The 13,758-nt window shown below is 37.6% G+C and overlaps 1 protein-coding gene across 1 annotated transcript; it reads left to right on the top strand.

The window, feature by feature from the left end:
• Positions 1-379: 379 nt before the first annotated feature.
• LOC129276401 (Y-box-binding protein 1-like) lies at positions 380-13,045 on the top strand. The gene is made up of 7 exons (XM_054912776.2): positions 380-565; positions 4,292-4,355; positions 5,419-5,452; positions 6,260-6,349; positions 8,760-9,074; positions 10,183-10,467; positions 11,613-13,045. Exons 1-7 carry the CDS (start codon positions 505-507, stop codon positions 11,694-11,696), a joined length of 933 nt encoding a protein of 310 aa, XP_054768751.1. The 5' UTR covers positions 380-504; the 3' UTR covers positions 11,697-13,045.
• The last annotated feature ends 713 nt before the right edge of the window (positions 13,046-13,758 follow it).

Genomic DNA, 13,758 nt, shown 5'->3' with positions numbered 1-13,758 from the left:
CTATGAGAAACAGGTAAGGGAAACGGATGATACTCCGCCATTTATAATCAAGGAAAGATATATCTAGGGGGCGGGGGCGTTATCAGACAAGTTGTCAGATCCGACAACTTTCCTTGATTTTGATTGGCTGAGAACCGGGGCTGAGAAGTGAGAAGCATTGTTACTATGGTGACTTCATGAAGATAAAACAATAGAGAAAAGGTTATTGATGAAAATGTTGGAAGAGATGGAGTGTTTGATGAAAGGACTTGTCGGATGTTTTATCCGACAGTTACCATAGTAACAGTGCTTTCCAGCCAATCCAAACCAAGAAAATATGTCAGACAGGACTAAAATGTTGATGAAACGCTCGTTGGGCGTGTCTCTTTTCTCTTCCCACAATGCCGCAGTCGAGGTTACGTGCGTTAGCTTTGAGATGTTCTTCCGGTATCTCATCAGCACAAAGAAGACCGTTGTGCGAATGAGACGGAATTTTTCGACCTGAGAAAAACATCATCCAGGAAAATGTCCGAGGGCCAAGAAGACCAGCCCCAGACCAACGAGGCTCCAGAGAAGATCGTTCTGGGTATGTTGATAAAGTTTGGTTGTATTTTGTGAACGGAAATGTGGAGTAATAATTAGTTAAATTTGGGCTTGTTATGAGGAGTCGTTAGTCGTGCAGTCACTTCACACGAAGTCGCGTCACGCTATAGCATGTGCAGTGCATTGCCATTATTGGCATTGCACACGTGCACATGCCTGCGTGGCGTGGCAAATCTCGGAGACTAGGTGAGTCCAAACTCCAAACTTCGCGGATGGTCATTATCTTAAAAACTAGCCAATATCCTTAAAATCTGACATTAACGTGAAGAGCTACCTAATATTACCCTTTGATGTAAGTTTCTTTAGGATGAGTTCAGTATTCATGAAAATATTGACCAAAAAAAATCGGCGTTCAGAAGAAATCTGAAAAATTCTCAACATTCAATTTCAACAAGTATCACGATCATCATTTTGCAAGCAGAATAGCAGATATCATAGCAGATATCAAAAATGTAAGTTTAATGTGGTACTGATTGATTCTATAAGACTATAGCATTTTGGGAAATAGTTCCATATGCACCCCCCACCAAAACAAAAGATTGTTGAGACTTCCGAAGTTCCGGTTCGTTCACTTCAGATTTTTCTATCAGTATCATTTTTTTACTGTTGCTTACATGTACCTTAGTTGGGACTCGAACTCACCTCGTTTGATCTGCAGTCAAGACCTTTCCCGCTATGCTAGCGAGAAGCGCTGATACCGGAAAGGGTATTTTTACGATTATAAGCCGATAAGGTGATAGGTCGACTAGTCTTGACTCGCAGACCCTTTGCTTTAGGCTTTACTGACTAAATAAAGCGATGTCTCTGGACAATGAATTACACGCACAAGATCTCGCTCGAAATTTGACGGAATAAAGCCATATTTTGGTATGTATTTCCACTTCCCCATCATATATGTTCGATATTACTAGGGCTAGATATATTATTCTGAACCTTCTCCATGTTTTTATTTTCAATTTTAGTGGGGGGTGCATATGGAACTCTTACCGCATTTTGCCGTCAGTTTGATAATGATATAAACATCTCAATTTTTGTTTTGAGCTTTTTGTTTAAATCTCCACAAAAACTTTGGTCCACGAAGTTAGGTCACACTTGCTCTTTTTTTTAACAGATTTCCAGCACTGGCAGTGACACTGACAGCGCAGTTGTTGATCGGAATAGAATTTTGAGATCGCGAAACCCCTTGACCTACTTCACATTTTCGTCAGTTTTATAGTAAACAATCTTGCCGCGTATGCCGCTGCCGTCACTTTGATAGCTAATATTTGAATTGGATTTTGATTAAAATTATGAAATTGATGATTTTGTTTGACCGATCGGGCCACCAAGAAAAAAAGTTAGCCTTGGGCTAATTTTTGTAATAACAAAGCGAAGTACCATCAGTTCTGATATGATGGATTAAAATAGTTTGTGCATAGTAGTAGTTACAGGCTGGAAAAAACATTATGCAGCCACACACTGGCAGAGTTACTCTAGGAAAAGAAGAAATTTAATATAGGAAATAACATGATACATATGGTAGAAGAAAAAGGACAGGTAAAATAAAAATTGAAATAAAGAGAGAGAGAGAGATAAATAACTTTACAAGAGAGAGAAAGAGAGAACATATAAGAAAAGGGGGATAGTATTATTAAGTAGGCTAATGCCCCAAAATGGAAATTAGACGTCTAGACCAAGGCCAAGTAAAAAAAGAAAGTAGTTGATCGTCCTCGCGCGCATCTATTTTGGCCGCCGCATGAATTTTTTTACTATTTACTATTTTCAAAAATTGGCTTCCCTTTTTGATTGCAGCATCAATTTTCTTGATATTTACTATTTTTATGGCTGCTGAATAGCGAAAAAATTCACAAGATTGGCAAGCGATTTGCTCTTATGTGCTCTGGGATCTCTCGCAACTTCATAAAACAATTGCAAAGTCCGATATAGCCGTAACTGCAAGAAAAAAAAATTCTGATTTGGTTTTTTATTGGAATTTTGAAGAAACAATCATAAATTAGCAAGAAAATAAAGTTTGCAAACTTGGAAAATATCACAGATTTCTTCATTTTTAGTGCATTTTCGGGGACCCCGCTTCCTGAATCTGAACTAATCCGTCGCGTGCTTTGGAAATAAGGCGCAGATAAATCAATTTTAATGACTTAATTTGTATTTCAGCAGGGTTTTTTGGTGAGTGATAGCACCTGTACTTTGATGTGTGTTGCGGCATGGTTGCAGTGATTGACTGCTGGGTGTGCATGTCTGCTGCAGTGATGTGATTGACTCCTGGCACGACATGTGAATTTGTGAAATGAATTGAATTTTCTGGCGAGTTTTCTAACGTCAGCAGGCAATGCATTGAATATTAAAAAAATATTTCCATTTCAAGTGAGTTATTCATTATCAAGATTGAAGATCATTAATAGGATTCCAGTAAGTGCCAATTCTGTTCAAATTTGATAAACTTCATTCTTCCTTGAGCTATTCAATTTGATGGACAATTGTAAAAATTAGTTAGTAAATAGATCTAACACTAAATATTGAAATAATAAACATGTGAACAATTAACAATTAATTCAATAATCATTTAACATTTGATTAAAAAAAAAAGAATAACAATTTAATAAACAGTATATTGTAAACAAATATACGGCAGCTGGAAACTGCGATGCGAAACCATGCCCAGAGCTGAAAAAGAGATTGGCTCTGGAAAACTGAACAAGGCTTCCATGGTAATAAAATGAACCCCTCAATGCATTTTTTACCCTTACATATATATATTAATATAGAATAATGTTTAAATCATTCACTTGACATGAACATTTTGTTTTACAACAATACAGTACCGGTATACATCAGTAATACATCAATAGATTTTTATTGCAATATACATTTCCATAGATTTCCAATCAATTGTATATATCTATATATATATATTATGCATATAATATGTGTGTGTTTCTACTCATTTATTAATATTGAGCATACATCGATCACATAATTCGAGCTTGACATGGCCTGACAATCATTTGAATAAAAAATAGCAAAAAATAGTAAATAGTAAGGACCTCCCTCATCACTGATGTCAAAAAACGGGCGGAGAAAATGTCTCCTTGTTTTAAAAAAAAATAGAACGATAGCAAATAGTAAGGACCTCATCACTGCTCTCAAAAATCCCGGACGATCAACTACTATCTTTTTTTCTTGGCCTAATAATAATAATAATAACATTTCATTTACCCTGGGTAGCCACTTCAATCATAAGACTTCTCTTCCAGCGGGCCCTGCATAACATAACATGTTATTATTACCCTTCTCCAATCTAAATGCTGAGCGCCAAGCAAGAAGGAAGAAGTCTTTAGTATGACTCGACCGGGGATTGAACCCACGACCTCCCGTTCATGAGGCAGATGCTCTACCACTGCGCCACCATACCCAGTTATAAAGCTTGAATAAGGGAGAAAGAGAAAAGAGAATGGGAAGGAAACAAACTGATCATAGTGTAGTAGGTTTCACGGAACACCATGTATCTTTCTTGAGCGAATGTTGGTCCTAAATATTGTGCCTGTTTTGTATTATAATCATGGTAAATTTGCCATGAAATTGGCCATGCCCAATTACCCATCCCTAAAGTTCTGCCAAATTACCCATTTACTCACAAAAATGTCATAGTACTAGATCTGCAAAAATCACCAATCATTTCCCTATTTGCACATCTTTATCTCTGTCTTAGCCACAAAAGTTTCCGGAACAGTCAAGTGGTTCAACGTCAAGAATGGCTATGGATTTATCAATCGGTAAGGCTCTCTTTGTCATTCATCTATTGTTTAGCTAAGCTTGTAAATGTCAGTTTTGTTAAATGTGAATTTTCTTATAAGGGCTGGATCCAAGATACAAGGGCGGGGGCACCAACATTCTTTTTTTTTTTTGGGGGGGGAGGATGGTTGACAAATTAGTAACATATATCACTGTAGAGTTTGTCACAATTCTGATAAAAATCCACAAAGAAGGAGTTCATCACTTCAGAATCAGATAAAATTTAAACAGAATTACAAACTTCCAATCAGGGGCCTCTTTTTGCTTGATAAGAGGAGGGGGAGTACAAAGGAGGGCACTGCATACCACTGTTATTTGTCTACTGAAATCCATGTTAAACCCCCATTTCACAGAGAACAAGACCGCTGAAAGACCTTTCAAAGACCATGAATTCTGGTTGATCTTTCAGAGGTCTCTCAATGAACCTACAATGGTCTTTGAGGTCTTACACGAGTCCTGACCAGTTTCAGTGGTCTTCGTGGTCTTCATGGGCTCCAAAACTTTTTGTGTAAACGGTTGAAAACAGTCTTACAACGGTCTTACAGGAAAATGGTCTTTCAGAGGTCTTTCAGCAGTCTTTCAGTGGTCTTTCAATGAACTTTCAAAGGTCTTAATAGTCTTTAAATGACCTTTTGGCAGTCTCTCAAGATTTTTGTGGAGATCACTGTTAGACTCATGAGAGATCATTGAAAGATCATTCAAAGATCACTGAAAGACCAGGCAAAGTCCATGAAAATAATTCTGAAAGATCACTTGTTGCATAAAAGATCTCTATAGGACAAGTCTAAGACCAGTAAGACAAGAAATATCCATCAGTCTTTCAGAGTTCTTTGAGGGGTCTTTATGAGTCATTCCCCAGAGATGACAAATTTCAGTGATCTTGAAGACCGCTGTAAGACCTCACCAATTTTAAGTCTTTCAATGGTCTCCGTTCTGTGGAATGGGGGCCTTACAGGTTGAATTTCTGTCCAAAATGATCTGAATTTAGTGAAGATAGTTTTTTTTTGTCATATGTCTTATCTTTTATCTCTCTCTCTTGTACAGAGATGACACAAAGGAAGATGTATTCGTCCATCAAGTGAGTATTTTCTGCTTTTCATCTACAAATGAATGAATTACAGAGGTGTTATTGGGTCAGTTTCACAGTCACTATGGCTCAGCTCTGTGTTACTTGAACAGTTGGTTTGAGATATTATTTTTTCTTTTATGGCTACTCAATCCTATTTTTATTTATCATATTTTTGAAAGACAACAATGATGTGGGGGCTGTTCCAGAAAGCTGTTCGTAAGTTAAGAGTGACTTTAAGAACGGCTGGTGATCCTTTTCCTCGTAAATGATATTCACCATTAAATTATCATTGGTGATTATGTAGCATGTAAGAAAGGTTCACCAGTCGTTCATGAAGTCACTCGTAACTTATGAACAGCTTTATGAAACACCCACCTGAACTAAGCTTGTATTTGATGAGGATATGAATATTAAAAAAAAGAGTGATTTGAGCAAATAATTCAGAAAAATCTGAGGTTTTCTAAATTGTAGTACATTTGAAATAAAATGCAGTCTTTAACATTTAAAATGAGCCTTTGGAACTTCCAATCAGTCAGTTATTGCACATTGATGCATGAACTCTATGAGAGAGGCTGATAAATTTTGTCAAGTTCATTTTAAGAACAGGAAATATATGAAGGTTTCTGCTTTACTTTTATAAATGGGATTTTTAAAAATCGACAATAACTAGACAAGATCTCGGCAGCAATTGGTGATCGGAACTGGCACAGAACACAGGCTTGTCAAAGCACAAGTCACAACAACAATATTAATTGAACAATTCCCTCATATGTTAATGCATTGTGTGTCTCGTGTGAATCTTGTTTGTTTTTACAGTCAGCCATTGTAAGAAACAACCCACGCAAGTACCAGCGAAGTGTTGGTGATGGTGAAGTGGTAGAGTTTGACGTTGTAGAAGGAACCAAGGTAAGAGAGATTACTGCTTCAGTTATAAATTCAACAAAGACACCGTTCTCACTACCTTCCTAAAACTAGTTTACTGGAAACTAGTTGATCATGTAATGAGAATGCTCAAAGCAATCTTGGAAGCTATCTTCCAAACCGGTTCATAAAACCACCTTGCGATGTAGTTTTCAAGATCGCTTTGCCTCGTTAAACTGGTTTTAGCGTAAGTGAAGACACAAACAAGCGATCTTCGCACATTTTGAGCACGCTACTCCGCACACTGTAGAATGTCTACACTGCGGTTTCAAAGTTCGCGTAAAACATGTCACCCCACTGTGAGTGTTCCCGTAGCAACAAGATCGCTTTACGTAAAGTAAAGCAATCTTCCAAACTGGTTTCCTGAACCGGTTTCCAGTAAACTACTTTTAGAAAGTATAATGAGAACGGTGGCATAAATGCCAGTAGTCGTAACAAACTAAAAATGAGCTTGAACAGAATCCAATAATAGTCATCCCAATTGTGTATATGTACTAGGATTACAGAAAAATGAATGTATGCACCAAACAGAGCTGCCAAATAGTACGATTTTGTCGTATTCCATACGATTTTTCACTTAAAATACGACACTAGGATTTTTACAAATAAAATACGATTTTTTGAAAATATAGCTATGGTAAGATCGACATTACAGAAATCCACCTCGGGCAATCATTATTGAAAAATGTTAAGTTTTGGTGGCCCGAATCGAGCAACCAATAATTTTCAAAGTAGCGCAATTTTTCTCCCAATTTTGCACCATTTATCAACTTTATACAGTTCAAATTGCAACCAATTCGTCATGCGCCCTTTTTGTTGATCTACACACAAATACACACACACATGACAGTACATAGGCTTACCGCTCTAGCATACAGTAGCTATTATCCAGCCGGCCGGTTGGCGTGCGTGAGCTTTGCATGAAACCACTGCAGCTACATGTAGCTATCTGTGCGCTATCAGCCTATTCAGACTCGGGGAGCTACGATACGAAATGTTGCTGCTAAGATATCTTCCACAGAACTTTGAAAATCTATTTGCAAGCATTAAAAACAGGAATTTTGACCTCTCTTTTGACTCAAAAAGACCGATTTCCAAATGTATTAGTACACATAAAAACACATAGGTGAGTACATCACAGTCCCATATGTGCATTTGTATGTATGCTGATACTTGGTTTCTTTCGAAGCTGTGTCTTTTCTAGCAAAAAATAAGCAGACAGTTTTTTGTCTCACCTGCATAGCAGAGTGAGACTATAGGCGCCGCTTTTCCGACGGCGGCGGCGACGGCGGCGGTGGCGTCAACACCAAATCTTAACCTGAGGTTAAGTTTTTGAAATGACAGCATAACTTAGAAAGTATATGGACCTAGTTCATGAAACTTATACATAAGGTTAATCAAGTATCACTGAACATCCTGCATGAGTTTCATGTCACATGACCAAGGTCAAAGGTCATTTAGGGTCAATGAACTTTGGCCGAATTGGGGGTATCTGTTGAATTACCATCATAACTTTGAAAGTTTATGGATCTGATTCATGAAACTTGGACATAATAGTAATCAAGTATTACTGAACATCCTGTGCAAGTTTCAGGTCACATGATCAAGGTCAAAGGTCATGTAAGGTCAAAGAACTTTGGCCACGTCGGGGGTATTTGTTGAATTGCCATCATATCTCTATAAGTGTATTGGTCTAGTTCATAAAACGTGGAAATACGAGTAACCAAGTATCACTGAACATCTTGTGCGAGTTATAGTTTTCAAAATCAGCACTGCTGCTATATTGAATCGCGTGATGCAGGTGAGAAGGCCAGAGGCATTCCACTTGTTTGTTTATAAATGACTTCTTAAACCACTCTTCAGAAAGAAAATACTTTGGGAAGGCATTTCTTTGAAATGAAATGTGATTTTTTCAAATATTTTCTTTATATTTTGGGGTCACCAAACTTTAATATCGAGCCACCAAAAAAAATAATTTGAAGGTTTTGGTGGCCCGAATGGGCCACCACCAAAAATAGTTAATGTGGAACCTTGCCTGTCGGATGTAAAAATTACAGTGAGCACAACAAAATAATGAGATGTATAGTAGGAAAGTACACGACGGGTATGAATAGGATTTTTTGTCTAAAAATAGGATTTTTTGGGTGAAATAATAGGATTTTTTGTCAAGTGTGGTTGGCAGCTCTGCACCAAATGATTCTGCGAGAAAATTTGTATTTGCTGAGAAATTGACAAAACAATCATGGTATTCCAGTCATATGTTGGGGTCTTTTTCCAGGCAATAATAATACACTGTTCCCCCATGTACTTATCTGTGTTGTTGATCGTAAGTCCTTTTATTGTAAGCACTTTTGAGTATATTGAAGATTCTGCATATTCTCTTCCCCTCACTCAGGGTAATGAAGCTGCCCGTGTAACCGGTCCTGATGGTGCTCCAGTACAAGGTAGCAAGTACGCAGCGGACAAGCGCCGCTACCGTGGCCGCCCACGCTACTACCGCCGCCGCAGACCCCGCAACTCGCAAGGAGACGAGGAAGAGATGGCCTCCGATGAGAAGGATGGAGGAGGAGAAGAGAACGATGCTCCCAAGGAAGGGAGGAGGCAGTATCGTGATGGAGGAAGGGGAGGCTATCGTGGCGGTCGACGGAGGTTCAGAGGTCCACGTAGGCCAAGACCAAACCAGGATGGACAACCTCAAGAAGGGGAGCAAGTAAGTACAATGCTTTCTATTGATTCACACTCCAGAGATGAATTTATCTTGCATATTTTAGAAGAGGGAAGGGGTGTTCTTAAAACTGTGTAGAGCTAACCAGACCATTCTATTCATTTTATATTGCAATAATGACAGAGTGCTGTTGCAATTAACTAATTGAAGAGCTTGATTCCAAATGGGGCTAAATCCACTTATGACCAGGATTGATTTTTTTAGTATAAATATATGGATCTTAGATGTGGGAATCAAATGCACCATATCACATTTGAAAAAAAAAAAATTGGAAGGTTGGTAAAAATTGATTGCAAATTTGAGTTATATTCCAAAAGGAGCTAAATCCAAAACAGTTTTATTCCAAAAGGAGATAAATCCACTATACAGTTATTTGAAAATGGTTAATTACTACTTTACCAAAAGTTATGCATTCCCATTTATAGGTACATGTTTGTGGATAGTAGTTCACACCATCAGTGCAAATTGTACTATTTTTATGAATATTTTTGGATTGAGCTCCTTTTGGAATAGAACATTGAAAAGTCAGTCCTTAGAAATGATACCAAAACATAAACATAAAAAAAAGATAAAATGTACTCTGCTAGCAATATTTATGTATTTCGTGTTCAGTTTCTAATATTAAACATGTTTGAATTGTTTAAAGCATGTTAACAAATAGAGTTCAACTAAGGTTTAATTCCAAAAGGAGCTAAATCCATGAAAAATAAAATTTAAAGAAATTCTTAAAAATTGATAACGACTGCTAGATTTTTAAATCATGATGTAATTAATCTAAGATGATGGTACTATCATATCAGAATAAAACAGTAGTGGATAAGGAAAAGTGAATAAAAAACTTTGATTTACAGAAAAACACTAAAGGTGGATTTAGCTCCTTTTGGAATGAAACTCAAATTTTTCCTTTCTGTTGTACTCTCAAGAATATGAACAAATTAGTTATTATTAATTTAAGGTTCAATAGATGACAGAACCTCGTAATATCATGGCGAGTTGGGCAAAGGGCTTGAGATTGAGTTTGCAACAAAATTGATAATGATTTCTAAAAGATAGGAGTTGAAGTTAACATCTACCACATGCATTTAATTTACAGAATGAAGAAGACGGTGAACGCCAGGAGAAGGAAGGCGGTGACAAGGAAAGCGGCAACCGCCGTCGACGTTACCGTCCAAATTACAGGTACAACGGCCGACGCCCCCAGTCCCGCGGTGACCAGAACGAGGATGGAGATAGAGAGAATGGGGAAGGTGGCGAGGAGAAGGAAGGTGGTGATGAACAGCGTAGGAGGCCAAGACGCCCTTACCGTCGTCGCTACAACAACCGCAAAGGTGCCTCCAACAAGGGCGGAGAAGGGGACCAAGGAGAGAACGGAAGCCGGGTAAGCTCCATGATAGATAAAGATTTCGCTAATACAAACTTAGTGATTGATCATAATTGTCTTACAGTTAATTGTATTGGTCGTCATGTGCAATTATTCATGAAGTACTTGGCAAGACCTACGAGTGGAATTCTAAGTATTTTCAGACTCGAGTATTTATTGCATTCCCAGAAAAATTTAACTGAATATTTAGCCCAAGTGTGTTTCTATAGAAATTCATTTCTAATATTGAAGACCTCAATATCTAAATGGTTCAATACTAGTTTCAGGGAGAAGTGTGGATAGCTAATATTAAAACTTGTAATTGGGGAAGCATGCAGACAATGCAAACTGATGTTATGGAGTCTGAGATGGGTATGAAATTGAATTGGCAACCAATAGAGAGTTTGCATGATGTGTTTCAGTGTAGGTTTGTAGCCAAGATAAATCACCAATTATGGGGTATCGGGAAGAATCATTGCTTTATGCTGTAATTTTTGTAGGCGCCGTTTTTCAGACGGCGGCGGCAGCAACATTGAAATCTTACCAAGTTTTTTAAATGACATCATAACTTAGAAAGTCTGTGGACCTAGTTCATGAAAGTGTGACATAAGGGTAATAAAGTATTATTGAACATCCTGTCTGAGTTTCAGGTCACATGACCAAGGTTAAAGGTCACTTAGGTACAATGAACTTCGACCATGTTGGGGGTATTTGTGGAATTGTCATCATAACTTTAAAATTTATGGATCTTGTTCATGAAACTTGGGACATAAGAGGAACCATGTATACCTGAATATCCTGTGTGCATTTCAGGTCACATGACCAAGATCAAAGGTCATTTAAGGTCAAGGTATTTGTTGGATTGGCATTGAAAGTTTATGGATCTACACATGTAGTTCATGAAACATAGCTATAAGGGTTATCAAGTATGTTTTGCACACGACTTAGGTCACATGATATGGTCAAAGGTTGTTGGGTCAATGGACATAGTATTTTATTATCATATGAGTGTTTTCTTTTGTGAATAATTATTCAATAGCAGTTTTCAAAGTCAGCACTGTTCCTCTATTGAATCCAGTAATGCAGGCGAGACAGCCAGAGGCGTTCCACTTGTTATTACCTACCCAGTTGTTGAATAATATTTTTGTTTTGCTCTCTCGTAGAATGACCCCTCGGAAGGACCGGTCATTAAGGAAGAGCAGCCTGCTCCAGCAGATACCAAGGCTAGCATCAAGGTTGAAGAGTAAGCGGAGTTTACCACCAAGAAGCACTGCACCCTGCCTTGTAGAATTTCACCTATAAAATCATCATCATCATCATTGTTGGCACGGTCATCTGAGTTTAGACGCTGCTCACCAGCAATGCAAGAACAGTAATAGCAACCTCTTCTGTCATCATGGACAAGACACTTTTTCTTTTTGCTTGATATTGTTGTTAAGTTCAAGAATTTTCATTTGTTTTCTGCATTTTCTCAAAAACTACAACACAAAAAAGTGCATTATTGAAATTTTATGTAGGAATGAACCAATGACAGATAGGCATTGTGAATCAGTAAGTGTGATATGCAAGGCTTGCATGAATACCCATTTTGCGCCACATGCGTATGGGCAGTTTTCGTCGCTTGCATCACAAATTGAGCTGGACGAGGCTCTATACTGATGACATATCTGTTAATTGTTTGCATTCTTCCATACACAAATTCCGACTCTCTGAACTTGCTTTACTATTTGGAATGATTGGAATTAGGTAAAATTTTGAAAGATAAAAGAGGACAAAAGCACGTCTATAAGAAAAAAAAGATTACTTCTTGAGTTGCATTTTGCTACAGTTCTCAATTTGTTTGTGGGCAGTGTCGACTGTATATTATAGGCAGGTGCAAGTTATGGTATTAATTTGTATTAGTTCAAAGGAGTTTACAATCAAAGGAAAAAGGAAGATACCAAAGTAGATCTAATATCTTGTAAAGTAACATCTAGAAGGTACAATGTATGACCTATACCTGTTTGATTCGCCTGTTGGCAATACCTCCAGCTATCGCTAGCAGTTGCGCACATTTTGAAATGAACATTTTGCTATCAGTATATTTTCTTTTAATTTGTTTTCGTTTATTTTGACAAAATTTATGCGGGAAATTATTCAAATGATTTCGAATTTCCACAAGCATTTTATATAGTTCTAGTTTTTCCACTCTTGAAAAAAAATGTATGAATTGTAGAAAGAAGAAAAAGTGCTGAAATAGCTTTTACAGGCATATTTAATATATTTTTTTTATTTTAATTTTTTACTGCAAGAACTTGCGCATAGCGCATAGCAGGGAGGTATTGCTGTTTAAATACAGGCATATATTTTTCTCGAATGCCTCAGCATAAGATTAACACACGGAATTAAAGACCTTTCTATTAACAGTATGCATTTTCATGTTAGTGTTAAGACTCGTTAAAAGCAAAGAAAACGTCCTTAAGATCAAAAGTTTAACCTACCATCTTGAGTCTTAAATATTGCTCATCACCTCTCTTGTGACGCTGACCATCGAGACGACACAAGATGATGGCTGATCATTGCAAGCTCAAGAAAACAAGACCCTTATTTGAGCAAATCGTTGGAGTCTGTGTCTTTTCTTGTGTACTGTGTCTTTATTTTCATCTTTCAAGGCAGTGGCGTATCTAGCTGGATCGGACACAATACTTTTGATGGCCCCCACTGTGTGCATAAGCAATATGGCCCTTGAAATGCTATTGTATTTAATCCAACTAGATCTGCTACTGGTTTGGGGCCATCTCAGTTGCACTTTGCTGCTCTTGGGGAATATCACTGGGCACCTTCTACTGTTGCCATTGTACATCAGGGCCCCGTCTTACTAAGAGTTACGATTGATCCGATCAATCTCAAGTCTATGGAAATCCATCAATGTCCTAATTTTTTCTTTAGGAAATTTGCTGAATTTCCTTTGAAAACAAATTGAAGCATACTGCATTGTCAAAGAGAACAGTGGATGTATGAATATGCATCATTTCTAGAAAATATTGTGAACAAACATGTATTTTTAGATGTTGACGTTGCTTCCCTTCCATAGTTGCGATTGATGGGATCAATCGCAACTCTTTGTAAGATGGCCCCAGATATATTTCCTTGGGCCGCTGTAAATGTGTTGTTCTGGGTGGTAGGAGCATATAGAAATTGAGAAAGATTATCAGGGATTCCATCTGGGGACTGCCATGAATCTGTTCACAAAGTTATGCATGATTTTACAAATGCTTAGAATATTTTCTTTCCCATGAAGTCGGACTCTCCGTGTGTGATTTTAATTTG

The sequence above is a fragment of the Lytechinus pictus genome, chromosome 14 (genome assembly GCF_037042905.1).
Source record: "Lytechinus pictus isolate F3 Inbred chromosome 14, Lp3.0, whole genome shotgun sequence".
In the NCBI taxonomy this organism is placed as follows: Eukaryota; Metazoa; Echinodermata; class Echinoidea; order Temnopleuroida; family Toxopneustidae; genus Lytechinus; species Lytechinus pictus.
The sequence above is the reverse complement of the archived record's forward strand: the minus strand, read 5'-3'. Positions and strand labels throughout refer to the sequence as shown.